The sequence below is a fragment of the Orycteropus afer genome, unplaced genomic scaffold (genome assembly GCF_000298275.1).
Source record: "Orycteropus afer afer isolate SDZICR_OR568_19922 unplaced genomic scaffold, OryAfe1.0 scaffold00018, whole genome shotgun sequence".
Taxonomy (NCBI): Eukaryota; Metazoa; Chordata; class Mammalia; order Tubulidentata; family Orycteropodidae; genus Orycteropus; species Orycteropus afer.
Window position 1 is genome coordinate 20,888,514 of NW_006921605.1, and position 18,032 is coordinate 20,906,545.

The window sequence follows — 18,032 nt, forward strand, 5'->3', positions numbered from 1 at the left end:
ACAAAAAAAAAAAAACTACAAACAACAACAAAAAAGTACTAGCCCAGACAGCTTCACTGGAGAATTCTACAAAACATTCAGAGATGATCTGATACCAGTCCTACTCAAACTATTCCAGAACACAGAAAAGGATGGAATACTACCAAATGCATTTTATGAAGCAAGCATAACCCTGATACTAAAACTAGGCAAAGAGACTATTAAAAAGGAAAATTACAGACCAACATCCCTCATGAATATAGACATAAAAATCTTCAACAAAATTAGCCAACAGAATCTAATGCTATATTAAAAAAATAATACCCCATGACCAAGTGTGATTCACACCAGGTATGCAAGGTTGGTTCAACATTAGAAGAACAATCAACATAATCTAAAACATAAATTGTTGTTGTTGTTGTTATTGTTATGTGCCATCGAGTCCAACCCAACTCATAGCAACCCCTCCTTGAGTTTCCATGACAGTATCACTACAGAAGTAGATTGCTCAACCTTCCTTCCAAAGAGTGGCTGGTAGGTTTGAACTGCCAGCCTTCTGGTTAGCAGTCAAGTGTCTTAGGCACTATGCTACCAGAGCTCCTAACACATAAATTAAGCAAGGGAAAAGAATGCATGATCTTATCAATAGATGCAGAAATAGCATTTGATAAAAATCTAGCACTCATTCTGATAAAAACTCAGCAGAATAGAGATAGAAGGGAAATTCCTCAACTTAAAAATGGGCATATATAGAAAACCAACAGCCAACATTATTCTCAATGTAGAAAAATTGAAAGCATTCCCCTTGTGAACGGGAATTAGACAAGGATGCCCTCTATCACCACCTCTACTCAACATTGTATTCGATGTCCTAGACAGGGCAGTAAGGCAAGAAAGAGAAATAAAAGGCATCCAAAATGGCACAGAAGTAAAACTATCTCTATTGCAGATGATATAATCCGATGCATAGAAAGACCAAGAGACTTAGCAAGAAAAAAAATTGGCAGAACACAGGATCAAAATACAAAAATCAGTTGGATTCCTCTATACTAACAAACAGATTTCTAAAAAGGAAATAAGGAAAACAATACCATTTATAATAACTACTAAAAAGATAAAATACTTAGAAATAAACCTTACAAGGGACACAAAAGATCTATACAAAGAAAACTATAAAACATTACTACAAGAACCTACATAAATGGAAGAATATACCATACTCAGTGGATAGATAGGAAGACTGAACATTGTGAAAGTGTCAACAGGACCCAAAGCAATCTACAGATTCAATGCAATCCTGACCCAAATTCCATCAACATTCTTTAAGGAGATGGAAAAGCCAATCACTGATTTTATATGTAAAGGAAAGAAAACTCAGATAAGCAAAGCACGACTGAAAAAGAACAAAGTGGAAGGTCTCACACTCCCTGATCTCAAAATCTACTATACAGTCTCTCTAGTCAAAACAGCCTGATATCGGTACAAGGACAGACACATAAACCAGCGGAACAGAATTGAGAATCCAGAAATAGATCCATCTACCTTTAGACAGCTGATCTTTCACCAAGAGCCAAAATCCATTAAATGAGGAAGAGACAGTCTCGTTAACCAATGGTGTTGGCAAAATTGGATATCCATTTGCAGAAAAATGAAACGAGATCCATACCTCACACTATATAAAAAAACTAACTCAAAATGGATCAAAGACCTAAATATAAAACCTATGAACCTATGAAGCTCATTAAAGAAAAAATAGGGGCATACTTACCCACTGCCATTGAGTCAATTCCAATGCAGTATATCTTTACGGAAGTAGATTGCCTCATCTTCCTTCTGCAGAGCAGCTGGTGGGTTTGAACTGCCAGTCTTCTGGTTAGCAGTCAAATGCTTTAGACACTATGCTATCAAAGCTCCTCAATTTATGCCATAAATACACTACCCAATATACCGAAAATGCACAAACAGCAGAAGATAAACTAATGACTGGGACTTCCTAAAATTTAGATTCTTATGTGCATCAAAAGAATTCTCCAAAAGACTAAAAAGATAACTGACAGATTGGGAAAAATATGTGACAACAACATATCCAACAACGGATTCAACTCCAAAATTAATAGAAAACTCCAACACCTCAACATCAGAAAAACAAACAATCCAATTTAAAAATGGGCAGAAGACATGAATAGACACTTCACCAAAGAAGACATTTGGGTGGCTAACAAACATGAAAAAATGCTCACAATCACTAGCCATTAGAGAGATGCAAATCAAAACAACAATGAGATATCATCCACCCCAGCAACAACAGCAAAGTTCAACAAAACAAAAATCAACAAACACTGGTAAGGGTGCAGAGAAACTGGAATTCTCATACACTGCTGGTGAGACTGTAAAATGGTACAACCACTGTGGAAAACAATACGACACTTCCTTAAAAAGTTGGAAATAGAAATAGAAATACCATTTGATCTAGCAATCCCACTACTGGGCATATCCTAAAGAAGTGAATAGATATATGTACACCAATGTTCATCGCAGCACTATTCACAATAAGCAAAGACATGGAAACAAAACTTAAGTGTCCATCAATGGATGAATGGATAACCATACTATGATACAGACATACAATGGAATACTATACAACATAAAATAACAATGAAGAATCTTGGAATCACCTCATAATGTGGATGAACTTGGAGGATATTATGCTGAATGAAGTAAGTCAATCACAGAAGGACAAATATTGTGTAAGTCCACTATTATACGTCAAGCAAACTTTCTTTGTTGTTTACCAGAAATAGGAGGGGAGGGGAGAAGAAATTGCTAGCTAGGTAAGAGGCATGTATTGATTTCAATGAACAGAAAGGCAATATACCAAAAGCTAGTGACCAGCCCAATATCACTAAGGAAAAGGAAGATATGGACAGGTACACAGCAGGTATAGATCTCAAAGGTAAATACTATTATACACACAGCACTGTGTTATCAGTGGTAATAAACAATCTATGGGTGGATACATAAGTAGACAGGCAAGATGATCAGGTATGGCTAGGTGAATGGGTATATACCCATGACCATATTTAAGTTTATCAGACAATATTTCTATATGCCTTTTTGTATGTGCTATAAAAAATATCTAAACATAGAATAAAGCAACCATGAGGCAAAGCTATGATAACTTCTTAGCCACAAGCAAACACCTTGAGGGAGTTCGTCACTGGGACTGCAAGCTTGGGATCACAGTTGCAGGGACATCAAACTTAACTGGCATACCATGCAACACAAAACACTGTTCTACATCCTACTTGGTGAGTAAAGACTAGGTCTTAAAAGCTTGCAAGTGGCCACCTAAGATGCAACAATTCGTCTCTCCTCATCCAGAGCAAAGAAGAGTGAAGAAAATCAAAGACACGTGAAAACAATTAGTTCAAGGGCCTAGTGGACCATAAGAACTATATGACCTATATGACCCGGAGGCCAGAAGAACTAAATGGTGCCCAGCTACCACTGCCAACCTCTTAGAAAAGGATCAAAATTGGAGATTATGTATAGAGGGGGAGAAAAATGTGGAATAAAACTCAAAATCATAAAAAAGACCAGGCTTACTTGTCTGATAGGGACTGGTGAAACCCCCAAGACTATGGCCCCCTAGTCAGCCTTTAGGCCTGGAATTTAACTCAACTGCTTAACTTTCAGGCAAACAATAAACAGGCTTAGAGGTGAACAATCATACCAAGGAGGTACACTTCTTAGAAAAATCAACCATGGGAGTCAGAAGGACAGCATTTGAGCAGGGAGAAAGCTCAGAAGGCATAGGAAAGAAGGACACAGTGAAAAGGTAACCATAGGGAGGAAATTGGAAGAGAGCTGTTACATTGTGGGGATTGCATTCAATGTCATGAAACAAAATGTGCAGGAACTGTTGAATGGTAAATCAATTTGCTGTGTAAACTTTTACCCAAATCACAATAAAAAGGTTTTTTTTGGGGGGAGGGGGGATGGAAGAAAACAAACAGCAGTGCTTTTCAACCTCAGCATTAACTGACATTTTGACCAGATAATTATTTGTAGGGGGCAGACCTATACAATGTAGGAGGTTTAGCAGCATCCTTGGCCTCTACTCACCTGACAACTACAACACCACTCAGGTTGTAACAATCAACAATAACTCCATTAAAAAAAAAAAAGTCTCCAGACACTGTCAAATGTCCTTGGAGGGCTAAGTGGGCAGGAAGACTGCCCTACTATAGAATCACTGCACTACTATAGTGAGCCCATAACCTGTTAGTTTTACCCTCAGTCTCAAAGCTTCCAAACAACTTTTTAGTTCACCATCCTCAAATATGAACAGATAAGCAAGCATCACTAGACATGAGAAATGCCTCTAAAATGAAAAACAGAGAAAAGCAACTTTGAAGAAACCAAGTACAAATGAAAAGAGAAATTTTAAAAGCATTATCAGTATCTTCAGTGTTTTAGAAATATCAATTACATACATAAATCAAGAAAAGGAATGTCCATGAACAAAATTTTTTAAAATTAAAAAAGTTGAACAAAAGAAAGGCTAAATAAAAAGTTGGAAGATAAAGGTAAGAAAATCTCCCAGAAAGCAAAACAAAAAGACACGTGTTAGAAAGCAGTAAGAAAAATTATTATTTAAAAAAGTACAGAACCATTCTTCATATGTATTTGTATGTGCTATACAAATGTCTGAATGTATAGTAGAGCTGACAAGAAGCAAGGTTGTGGTTGCTTCCTGACCACAGCCAGCTACCCTGAGGGAGTTAGTAGTTGGATCTGTGGGCTCAGGACCAAGGTTGAAGGGGACATCAAGCCCAACTGGCATAACATACTACACAAAAATATTGTTCTACATCCTACTTTGATGAGTAGCAACTGGGGTCTTAAAAGCTTGCAAGCAGTCATCTATATGCAACAATGGATCTCTCTTCATCCAGAGCAAAGAAGAATGAAGAAAATCAAAGACACATGGAAACAATTAGTCCAAGGGACTAGTAGACCATGCATTCCTCAGCCTATATGACTATGAGACCAGAAGAACTAGATGGTGCCCAGCTACCACTGTCAACCACTTAGAGGGGGAATGGTGCAGGAGATCCCAAATTGAATGGGAAAACAATGTGGAACAAAACTCAAAATTTAAAAAAACACTTACTAGTGCCTAGTAAGACCCCTGAGACTATGGCCCCTAGTTACCCTTCAGGTCTGGAACTGAACTCACTCCTATGGCTTCCAGCCAAACAACAGACAAGCATATGAGGTGAACATTTATATCAGGTAGATACACTCCTTAGGGCAATGGATCATGGGAGAACAGAGGGCAGTGTTTACACACGGAGATAGGTCAGGGAGTAGGAGTGCATAGGAGGGAAGGACACAGGGAAGAGGTAACTATGGGGAGGAAGTGGGAAGAGGGCTGTTACACTGTGGGGAATTGCAGTCAATGTCATGAAACAAAATGTGTATGAACTGCTGTGTGGAAAATGAATTTGTTCTGCAAACTTTCACCCAAATCATAATAAAAATTAAATTAAAATAAAAAATACAGAACCAGTCCAGGACATCAAATATCCAAATAATAAGAGTTAGACACTGAGCTTCTGTTAAGGGTAAAAGAATAATTCAAGAATGGTGATGGCTCAACAACATGATGAGCAACATATTTAATGTCAATTTACTATTGTACATGTGAAAACTGTTGAAATGTCAAGTGTTTTGTTTCCATACATTTACCACAATGGAAAAGAGAGAGAACAGAGAAAATAGAGGAAAGAAATCATCAATTTTTTTTTAATTTCAAAGAACTGATGGGCACTGTACCCAAGCCAAAAGTTGCCAAAAAAAAAAAAAGCATGTATCAAGGTATATCATCATGAAATTTTGAAACATTAGATACAAACAAAATATTCTATAAGCTTCCAAAGAGAAAAATCAGAGTCAGAAACCAGGATAGCTCTGGATTTCAATAACAACATTAAAGGTTAGAAAATTCAAAATTCTGAGAGAAAATTATTTCCAATCTAGAATTCTACACCCAGCCAAACCATGATTCAAGTAAAAGAATATGTCAAAATGTTCAATGTTTCAAAAATTGTTTGTCAGAAACCTTTTCTCAATAAGCTCCTAAATCTGTGTTCTACACCAAAATAAGGAAATTAAAGAGAGAGAGAGAGAGAGAGATACAGGGCAAAGGAAACTGGGACTTTGATACAGGAGGAGAGAAATGAAAGAAGTCTCCAGAATGCTTATGAAGGGAGCTCACAGAATGATAGCTGCACACACGATACGCGGACAACAAATACATATGAGAGACTATTAGAAGTATCTAAGGGAGATTTCCGCACGAAGACAAAAGTGATAAAATACCTGGTGCATCCAGACTTATGGAGAAAATATTTAGACAGAGTTTGGGGTTGGTAGATTTTGGGCTTGGATTAGTGATAAAAATACTTTTGAAAATCAAGCAAATAAATAAACAATTATTAACTTAAAGTGTGTGTGGGGGGGTTGCACACAAAAAGAAAGTAACCATTGATACTAAATGGTTCAGCTAGGAATAGGGTTTAGATAGACATATTAATATAAATACTGAATAAAAACTACTCAAATTACCACGTAACTATACTAGGAGGTATATGAAAATTAAGTGGGTGTGCTAGTGACAGGGAAAAACAAACAGAACTTAATCCTTATTTTTCATAGTATGAATTGTTGTTGTTGTTGTTGTTGTTGTAATGTGCCGTCGAATTGACCCCGACTCATAGCAACCCCTCCTTGGGTTTCCCAGGCAGTATCACTATGGAAGTAGATTGACCCATCTTCCTTCCGAGGAGTGGCTGGTGGGTTTGAACTGCCAGCCTTCTGGTTAGCAGTCAAGTGCCTTAGGCACTATGCTACAAGAGTATGAATTAGACACTGTGTTTACCCAAATTTTGGAAATAGCAATATAAAATTCAGAACAGAATTTCAAATTCTCATGGAATCCAGATTTTCTGGAATCATGGAGGCTAGCTGAATCCCCAAAACCTGCCCTGAGATAATCTTTAAACTATAAACAAAAACATCCCCTATAGCCTTCTTAAAACCAAACAATAGTGAAGTTTAACTAATAAAGAATGTCTGCCTTCAGCATTATGCTCTTTTAAGATCTACCTATAGGGAATCAGAGGAGCTCTGGTAGCATAGTGCCTAAGGCACTTGACTGCTAACCAGAAGGCTAGTGGTTCAGACCGACCAGCTACTCCTCAGAAGGAAGGTTGGGCAATCTACTTCCATAGTGATACCATCTCGAAAACTCAAGGAGGGGTCTCTATGAGTCAGGTCTGACTCGACAGTACATAATAACAACAACAACAACAACATAGGGATCAGAGTGACATCAGTAACCTGAAAGATTAGATAGGAAACTTAGGAGACAGTGAGTTTATGTTAATGGGGGAGGAACAGTTCAGAAAATGAGCATGAGAATGGTTGCCCAACTCAAAGAACGTAATCAATGTCACTGAATTGTACATGTACAAATTACTGAATTGGTATATGTTCTGTTGTATACATTCTCAACGACAAAAAAATGAAAATAAAATAAATTATTTAAAAAATAAACAATATAAACATGTTATTTAGAGTTATGAAGATAAATATCAAGGAATCAACTAAAGCATTTTAAATACTGGCCTCCCAAGGAGTAGTCACTATGAGTCAGGGCTGACTCGACGGCACATAACAACAACAACAACAAAGAAGCTAAAAGTCAAGCAAGAGGGTGACTTGAAGATGGGGAGAGGTTGGTATTTAATAAGCTTCACAGAACCAAATAATTCTTAAAATTGTGTTCGTGGATAATTTTGAGCAAATGGCATAGGCACAAATCAAAGAAATAGTAAGGAGCACCATGATGTGCAATAAGAACAAATAAAACAATGCACTAATGTTGAAAAACTAAACAAATGATAGCTAAGAACATACTGAAAGTTTTTAGAGTCAATGTCAGGATATCAGAATGACAAACAAATTCAAAATTAAATATTATCTTTTTATATTATATTATTTTATATTAAGAGAAAGATAAACTGGTAATAAGATACTCATCATATTGCCATCAAGTCGATTTCAACTCATAGCAACCTATAGGACACCATAAAACTGCCCCATAGGGTTTCCACGGCAGTAAATTTTTACGGAAGCAGACTGCCTCATCTTCTTCCTGTGGAGCAGCTGGGGGTTTGAACTGCAGACCCTTTGGTTATTGGCCAAGTGCTTATACTTTGTGTTACATTGGCTCCTTCACTGTATATAATCAATATTAATTAGGCATATTTCAGGTATTTACATTTAATTGTTATCTCTCTGATGTAAGAATTAAGGTAAAGACTTTAGAGAAAGTTCTCAAACCCAGAAAACCTAAAAAATCAAATTTAAAGCCAATTTATTTATAAATAAAACTTGCTATAGCAAGAAGAGCTCACTTACAAACATCCTCATACTGTTGTTGTAGTTCTTCCAAAATAAATATAATATTTCCAATATCCACCATGTTCTTACCTATAATAGAAAGTAAAAGTTCAAATACTGTATTCATCCTGTACTGATACAAAGACAGCCAGAAATGTGTGGAAATAGGAACAGAGGCCCCGCTTTCATGGATCTTCAATGATATCTGGAGTTGTGAATTAATAATTCTTTACACACTGAAACACAGGACTAAGACCGTATTTTTTTCTCTTTAATAAAAAGTTTCCCATCAAAAGAAATTAGTTTCATTTTAAACCCCTAAGCTAAATAGGATAATGTTTTATTCAATTAACAAAATTACAGACACAGTCTTTCTCCCACAATATTTAAATTAACTACTCCTTTATCTTCCTCGCTAGATTGTGATCTCCTCAAGAAAAAAAGATGTCTTTCCTTTCTGGATCTTCAATGCCTAGAAAAATATCTACTTCTTACCATTTAAAAATTTTTGAATGAATAAAATAAACTACTGAAGGCCATAAAGAATAGCATAACATCTACATTGTGAATCGCAGATAACCACTGACTTATCACCTATGTACCTGGCACTCTAACAATTATAACTTCCTACCATTCCTGTCCATACCCCTATCTGAAACCATTCTTTTTCTCAGTTCATGCATAAATGAGGATGGGTTTGGATGCAGTAACCTTGAACAATGTCAGAAAAAGGTTTTTCTAATAGCTCTTGCCTCCAAGTGTTTGGCTTTGTTTGCCATACAAGGTTAAAAAGACTGGAAGTTGACATATCTATCTACATAAGACTGGGTTTATTCTTCACTCTATTCATAAGAAATCATCTGTTCAATACTAGGCATAAATTTAAACAAATAAACACTGCCACTGAGTCAATTCCAACTCATAGTGACCCTGTAGGACAGAGTAGGACTGCTCCATAGTGTTTCCAAGGCTGTAAATCTTTATGAAAGTAGACTGCCTCATCTTTCTCCCATGGAGCAACTGGTGGGTTCAAATTGCTGACCTTTTGGTTAGCAGTCAAATGCTTTAACTGCTATGTCACCAGAGCTCCTATACATAAGGACTCTAAGAAAGATGCAAATTTTAAAGTACCTTCTGAGTTAAAGAAGGATTAAATTATATACAGTATAAGTTTGATTCACTCTGCTTCCTTGAAAACTGGTAACCTATGTCAGGTGTCCAACCTTTAAATCACTCCAAAACAAGCATGTATTTGACCAAAAGAATTGCTAGACCAAATTGGTGCTAGGTTGTATTTTAATTAGGAACTGCTTCCTACAGTCTGGTTTCCTATTTCCTTGGTATTTATCCACATTTTGTTCTTGATTATGTTTCTAACATATCTCAAAGTTTTCTCCAATGAATTCTTGGCACTCACAGTAGACTGATTGCATATCTGAAGTTCTTAAGATAAAAGATTAAGTCCAAAGATCACTCAAGGATTCAGCATTCAAGCTCTTGAATTTGAGTGCTTAAATGTATTCTGTAGGATCATAAATACATGCTGGGAAGACAGTGGGGAAAGCCATAGTGTTTTACCTGTCCTTCACTTGGAAGACTCTCTCCTGGGCACAGAGGTCCAAAATAAACTAATGAGAATGAGGTAGCCAACCATTTCCACAGACTGACTAGCTCTTGCTCAAAACTTATTCCTTGCTTCTACCCATTCTACAACAAACTTGTTGATATAACCAACTATTACTGATAAATTGCAGTTAATGGGAGCAAGCACTCTTAACAGCACAACAAACAACTAAATATGATTGTCCTAAAATTCTATGGTTGTTATTGTAGTTAGTAGTTGCCCTCAATTCAGCTCCAATTCATGGTGACCTTATGTATGGCACCAGGTCCCATGCCACCGTCATGCCACCGTCATGATCATTGCCATGTTTGGGTCTATTGCAGATATTGTGTCATCCCACCTCTTTAAGGATTTCCCTTATTTTCGTTGGTCCTCTGCTTTATCAAACATTATGTCCTTTTCTAGAGATTGGTCTTCCCTGATGACACATTCAAAGTAAGCAAGACAAAGTTTCACCATCTCTACTCCTCAGCATTCTGTTTGTATTCTTCTAAGACTGATTTCTTGGTTCTTCTGACAGTCCAGAATATTCAGTATTCTTCACCAACATCACAATTCAAATGACTCAATTCTTACTTTGCCTTCCTTTTTTATTTTCCAGCTTTCGCATGCATATGAGACAACTGGAAAACCATGGCTATTCTCTACCAACTACCAGGCCCCCCTCATTCTTTGGTTCCCTCAAAAATCCTCTTCTTCCAGCTGCCAGTGAGCCCCTGTGTACTCCAAATTCCTGTTACTTTCTTATGTATTGCAAGTAACCTTACCTTTTTTGTTTAATCTAGGCTTTTCCCCGTAAATGTTGACTCCAATAATTAAACATACCTATAAAGATGATTTTCCTAGTCAAAGATAAGGACCTTCTTTATGAGGAATTTTGTCTCTAATTGCAGCCCACTTACTAATATAACAAAATGAAGAATACCCTGTTTTCCCTAATTAGAGGAGGTAGGGATGGGTTAAGGGTGAGAATTATTAATTCATTCAAGAAATATTTACTGAGTAGTTAATAAATGACATAAGCACTGTGGTAGGCACTGAGGATATAGTATTGAGCAAAAACAGGTAAGATATCTGCTCTCCTGGTGTTCAGTTTTATTTCAGATACAGATCTTAATCAAAAATACAAAGTACTATTGTGATTAGCACTATAAGAGCATGTAACAGGGATATTTAACCTAGTCAGGAAAGCATCCCTGAAGAATAGACAGCTGATTTCAGAGCTAAAGTCTAAACAGGAGTTAATTAGAAGGAAAGGAATGTTCCAGGAAGAGAAAAGAACATATGCAACGATGATATGGTGAGAGCGGACATAGTATATAGTTGAAACTCTAACACAACACAGAAAACAAAAGAAAATGTGGTCTGAGATGATGTTGAAGGTATGGCTGAACCATATAAAGTACTTCTTTATCCCAAGAGCTATTAAGTTTAATGCAAGGATGGTAACAAAATCAGATCTATGCTGTGAAAAGATCTGACTACAGTGTAGAGGGATGAAAGTGGATATGGTAGATCAGCTAGGATGAACTGCATGGTCCTAAAGAAATATTTATAGTAACTTGGACTATGGTAGTAATGGAGGCTATACAGAGAAATAGGCTGAAGAGATAACTTGTTATTGTTGTTGTTTTATGCCGTCAAGTCGGCCCCGACTCATAGCAACCCCTCCTTGGGTTTCCAAGGCAGTATCATTACGGAAGTAGATTGCCCCATCTTCCTTCCGAGGAGTGGCTGGTGGGTTTGAACTGCCAGGCTTCTGGTTAGCAGTCAAGTGTCTTAGCCACTATGCTACCAGAGCTCCCAAAGAGATAACTAGGAGTTCAAAATAATATGACTTCACAATCACTGCACAAGGAGAACAGGAAAAAAGTTGTCAAGGATGACTTGGGTTTCTGCCTCATATTTCTGCCTCATATGTGCCAAATACTGTTCTAGATGCTTGTATTTAACCCCTACAACAATCCTACAATAAATCTCTATAAATAAAGTAGGAGACCTGGGGACTCAGATAAGAATTCCATAAAGCAAAAAGCAAGATTTCAGTGGTTTTATGTAAGATTTCTGTTGCTCCTAGTAGAGAATGCCCTAAGAACTATTTAATAGTGTGGTTTGGGATTAGTCTTTAAAATCTGTATTTTATAGAGTTCTCCATGCCCCAGTATACCTGCTCATGTTTACCACCCCACATTCTACTACCATTACTGATTAGGCAGTAGAATTCCATGTAGCCTGGTTCTATCTGCTGACTATGTTTCAACAAGCAAAGACCCACTAATACAAAGCCAACACTAACAGATGACAAAAAAAAAAAGTGGGAGGCCACTGGAAAAGATGCCATGTCTGGTTATTTTCCTGTCACACTTACTTAAACTGTTCCCTCACACTTCACCATCATCTTCAATAACTTAACCCCTACTGATCCTTGAAGATTTAGTTCAACATCACCTCCTCTGATAATCCTTCCCTGGTACCTCTAATATGTACTAAAAGCACAATATATTGTTATAATATAATCACTCTATCACTCATCCATCAGTTTATCATGCTGTGATGGCTTGTGGGTTGCTATGAAGCTATAAGTTATACCATTCGTATTGCAAATACCAACAGGATCACTCATGGTGGACAGGTTTCAGTGAAGCTTCTAGATGAAGATACAGTGGGAAGAAGGAGGTGGTGGCCTGCTTCTGAAAAAATGGCCACTGAAAATCTTATGAGTAGCTGTCTGATATAGTACCAGAAGATGAGTCCTTCAGGCTGGACTGCACTCAAAATATGACTCCTCAAACTGAGTGGACCTTGAGGATATGCTGATGAGGCATGACTCAAAATGAGAATGACAGCAAGCATCCATTAATAATGGGAATGTGGAATGTATAAAGTATGAATCTAGGAAAGCTGGAAGTTGTCAAAAATGAAATAGAATACATAAAGATCAATATCCTAGGGATTAGTGAGCTGAAATGGACTGGTATTTGCCACTTCGAATCAGACAATCATATGGTTTACTAAGAAAGGAATGGCAAATCAAAGAGGAATGGTGTTACAGTCAATGTTAAAAAGAACATTTCAAGATCTATCCTGAAGTACAATACAATCATATCCATAAGCCTACAAGGAAGACCAATTAATACTACTATTATTCAAATTTATACACCAACCAGTGAAGCTAAAGATGAATAAATTGAAGATTTTTACCAACTTTTGAAGTTTGAAATTGACCAAACATGCAATCAAGATGCATTGATAATTACTGGTGATTGGAATTCAAAAGCTGGAAACAAAGAAGCATCAACAGATGGAAAATATGCCTTGGTGACAGAAATTACTCCAGAGATTGCATGACAGAATTTGGCAAACCAATGACTTATACGTTGCAAATACCTTTTCCAACAACATAAATGGTGACTATACACAAAGACCTTGCCAGATGGAATACATAGGAATCAGATCAACTACATCTGTGAACAGTGATGATGGAGAAGCTCAACAACATCATCAGTCACAACAAGGCCAGCGGCCAACTGTGGAATAGACCATCATATGCAAGCTCAAGTTGAAGCTGAAGAAAACTGAAACAAGTTCATGAGAGCCAAAATATGACCTTAAGTATATCCCATCCGAATTTAGAGACCATCTGAGAAACAGATTTGGCACACTGAAGACGAATGACCGAAGACCAGACAAGTTGTAGAATGACATCAAACACACCACACATGAAGAGATCAAAAGGTCACTGAAAAGACAGGAAAGAAAGAATGGACAAAAATGGATGTCAGAAGAGACTATGAAATTTGCTCTTGAATGGAAAGTAGCTAAAGCAAATGGAAGAATGATGAACTGAACAGACAAGTTCAAAGGGCAGCTTGAGAAGACAAAGTAAAGTATTATAATGAAATGCAAAGACCTAGAGTTAGAAAATCAAAAGGAAAGAACACACTAAGCATTTCTCAAGCTGAAAAAATGGAAGAAAAAGTTCAAGCCTCAAGTTGCAATATCTGATGGCATAGTGCCTAAGGCATGTGACTGCTAACCAGAAGGCCAGCGGTTCACACCCACCAGCCACTCCTCAGAAGGAAGGTTGGGCAATCTACTTTCATACTGATACTGCCTAGGAAACCCAAGCAGGGATTATTATGAGTTGGATCCGACTCGACAGCAGTGAGTAGAGTGAGATGGGCAGAATACCAAATGATGCAAGAAGCATCAAAAGATGATGGAGACATTGTACCAAAAAGAACTGATCAATGTTCAACCATTTCAGGAGGTAGCATATGATCAAGAACTGATGGTTTTGAAGGAAGAAGTCTAAGCTGCACTGGAGGAATTGGTGAAAAACAAGGCACTAGGAATTGATGGGATACCCACTGAGACATTTCAACAAATGGGTGCAATACTGGAAGTGCTCACTCATCTATGCCAAGATATATGGAAGACAGCTACCTGGCCAACCAACTGGAAGAGATCCATATTTGTGCCCACTCCAAAGAAAGATGATCCAACAGAATGTGGAAACCAAACAACACCATTAATTTCACACACAAGTAAAATTTTGCTTAAAATAATTTATAAGTGCAGCAGTAAATAGACAGGGAACTGCCAACAAATTCAAAGCAGAGTCAGAAGAGGATGTGAAATGAGGAATATCATTGCTGATGTCAGATGGATCTTGACTGAAAGCAAAGAATACCAGAAAAATGTTTACCTGTGTTTTATTGACTATACAAAGGCATTTGACTATATGGATAATAACAAATTATGAATGACAGTGAAAAGAATGAGAATTTCAGAACACTTAATTGTGCTCATGAAGAATCTGAGCATAGACCAAGAAGCAGTTTTTCAAACAGAATAAGGGTGATACCACGTGGTTTAAAATCAGGAAAAATGTGTATCAGGGTTGTATCCTTTCACCATACTTATTCAATCTGTATGTTGAGCAAATAATCTGAGAAGTTAGACTATTAACAATCTATGATATGTAGATGACACAATTTTGCTTGCTGAAAGTGAAGATTTGAAACACTGATGAAGATCAAAGACTACAGCCTTTAGTATGGATTACATTTCAATATAAAGAAAACAAAAATCCTCACAACTGGACCAATAAGCAGCATTATGATAAATGGAGAAAAGAGTGAAGTTATCAAGGATTTCATTTTACTTGGATCCGCAATCAACACCCATGGAAGTTGTTGCTGTTGTTGTTGTTATGTGCCATCAAGTCGGACCCGACTCATAGCAACCCTTCCTTGGGTTTCCAAGGCAGTATCACTATGGAAGTAGATTGCCCCATCTTCCTTCTGAGGAGTGGCTGGTGGATTTGAACTGCCAGCCTTCTGGTTAGCAGTCAAGTGCTTTACATCATCACAAAGACAAGCTTTCCTTCAAGCCTGGAACTGAACTTATCCCTGTGGCTCAACTTTCAGCCAAAAGATAGACAGGCCTATTAAGCGAGCAATAACACCAGGGAGGTATGCACTCCTTAGAACAATCAACCAAATGAGTTCAAAAGGGCAGGATTTGTCCAGGAATAAAGCTCACAAAGCAAGAAGGGATAGGAAAGAAGAAACAGTAACCACAAGGAGGAAGTGGGAAGAATGCTATTACATTGTGGGGATTGCAATGAATGTCACAAGACAAAATGTGTATGTGTTGAATGGAAAACAATTCCCCTGTAAAGTTTCACACAAATCACAATTACAAGTTAAAACAAACAAAGATAAGCAGTAGCAGTTGGAAAAGAGAGATGAGGCAAAAAAGAAAAAATCAATTTTTTTTCTTACACTTTAACCAAAATTACCAAAAAATAACAATTTCAGAAATTTCTCATTGTATTTTTCTATACTATTTCTAACTATACCCATAAACCAAATCCACTGCCATAGAGTCGATTCCAACTCACAGAGAATCCTGTTGGGTTTCTGAGGCAGTAAATCTTTACAGAAGTAGACTGCCCTGTCTTCCTTCCTCAAGTGGCTGGTGGATTTGAACCACCAACCTTCTGGTTAGCAGTGGCTTTAGACACTGTGCCACCAAAGCTTCTTTATTTCTTACTACAGATACCAGTAAACAGTGCTAACGGCAAAAGGTGAGAATCAAGAGGGAAAAGAAGCAAACAATGAATTACAACATTAATATCCAGAAAGAGATAGATTGATATATTATATCAATTCAAATTACTCACTGTCAACATAGGTATAGCTTATCACCTCCTGTACAGTCTCAGGGGCTACAAAGACATCCATACTATTCAAAACAGGAATCACTTCATCAACTGCAACTTGACCATCTTTTATCCTACAGAATATCTTCAAGGCATCCTGGAATGCTGCAAAACCAATTAACAAAGAATAATTCAACACAAGAATTAATAGCTTCTCTTAGAGAAGGAGCTGATTTTGTGCCTCAGGAAAAATAACCTAAAATAGTCCTATCATTTTCTAAAAATTTAATTGCAGTTAGGCATTTGCCCAAATTCTGACCATATTTCTACTGTAAAACTTGATTTTTATTATTATTAATACCGTTTTACTAATAAAAATAGCTGATGTGCCAAACAAAAGACAGGTATATGAACTGAACATTTACATTAGGCAGATACACTCCTTGGAGAGATCAATCATGGCAGAATAGAAGGGCTGTGTATTCACAAGGTGACAGCTGGGGTGTGGGCAGGAATGCATGGGAGAGAAGGACACAGGGAAGAGGTAACTATGGGGAGGAAGTGGGAGGGAAGCTGTTGCATTGTAGGAAATTGCAGCCAGTGTCATGAGACAAAGTATATGTGAGCTGCTGTGTGGAAAGTGAATTTGTTCTGTAAACTTTCATCCAAATCACAATTTAAAAAAAAAGGAATTAAAGCTTAATTTAAAAAAAAAAAAGTACCTGATGTTTATTGAGCATTGACTATGTATCAGATACATAGTATGAGTTATCTCATTCAATCATCATATAAATCTTTGGTTACGCAAGTCAAGTAGGCAAAGAAGAACTAAGAGAAACTAGATATCATAGGAGTTAATCAAAATACCAAGTAAGAAATAAGGAATCAAAACAGAAAATGTAAGTCAAGCATCATACCTGTATTGTTCATTGCTGCATATGGTAGGCATATAATACTATTTAATATAAAAACAAATAAACAAACATTTAAAAGTTTTTCTTGCCTCTTAACTTGGCTGTCCAGGGATATGAAGACTATCACACTCATATAGCCTTAATTCCTTAATTCTAAGAAAATACAGTCTCAAAATATATTATCCCAAAGGCTGATCATAAGTACTTAGGTACTTAATCTTGCTTAATGGAGAAACAGGGAAATGCTAAATTCTAGTGTCGTGGACACTGGAAGTCTTCTCAAATTTTTGGAACCACTATTTCTAGCATTAACATGAATAGTTCTTCCAAGCACATTCTTCATAATTTATATGTAATGTTAACTCAAAGTTATTAGGAGACCCATAAGTATCTGTAATTTTTAGGGAAAAATACAGATTTTAAACACAGTGAAAAAACTACTTTTAATGGTAAAGAACAAAAGAGATGTAAGACATCAATAGGAAAAAAAATGCATGAACAAAGGTATGGAAATAATGAAATTGGCATGTGTAAAGATCTATGAAAGGAGCTCTGGTGGTGTAGTGGATAAGGCCCTTGACTGCTAACAGGAAGTCAGTGGTTCAAACCCATGAGCTGCTCCATGGAAGGAAGACTGGGCCATCTACTTCTGTAAAGATTTACAGCCTCAGAAACCCAGTGGGGGTCGCTATAAGTCAGAGCTCAATGGCAGTGAGGTTTTTTGTTTGTTTGTTTGTTTTTAAAGATTTATGGTTAACTGGAGCATGAGGTTCTTGCCTGGGAAAGATCCTGTGAAAAAGAGAGGAGCAGTAAGCAAAATTCTGAAAAGGTGAGAGACCCAAGCATAAGAGTTTGGATTAGATTCATTTGTTAA

General features: G+C 37.0%; 1 protein-coding gene across 1 annotated transcript in view; it reads right to left on the reverse strand.

The window, feature by feature from the left end:
• The window catches only part of EFCAB13 (EF-hand calcium binding domain 13), a 135,149-nt gene that overhangs the window by 84,979 nt on the left and 32,138 nt on the right, over positions 1–18,032 (reverse strand). The window contains exons 8-9 of the mRNA XM_007959917.1: positions 16,266–16,409; positions 8,470–8,541 (exon numbers count right to left, since the gene is read on the reverse strand). Of these exons, the coding sequence (XP_007958108.1) occupies positions 8,470–8,541; positions 16,266–16,409 (216 nt within the window). The remainder of the gene's footprint in view (positions 1–8,469; positions 8,542–16,265; positions 16,410–18,032) is intronic.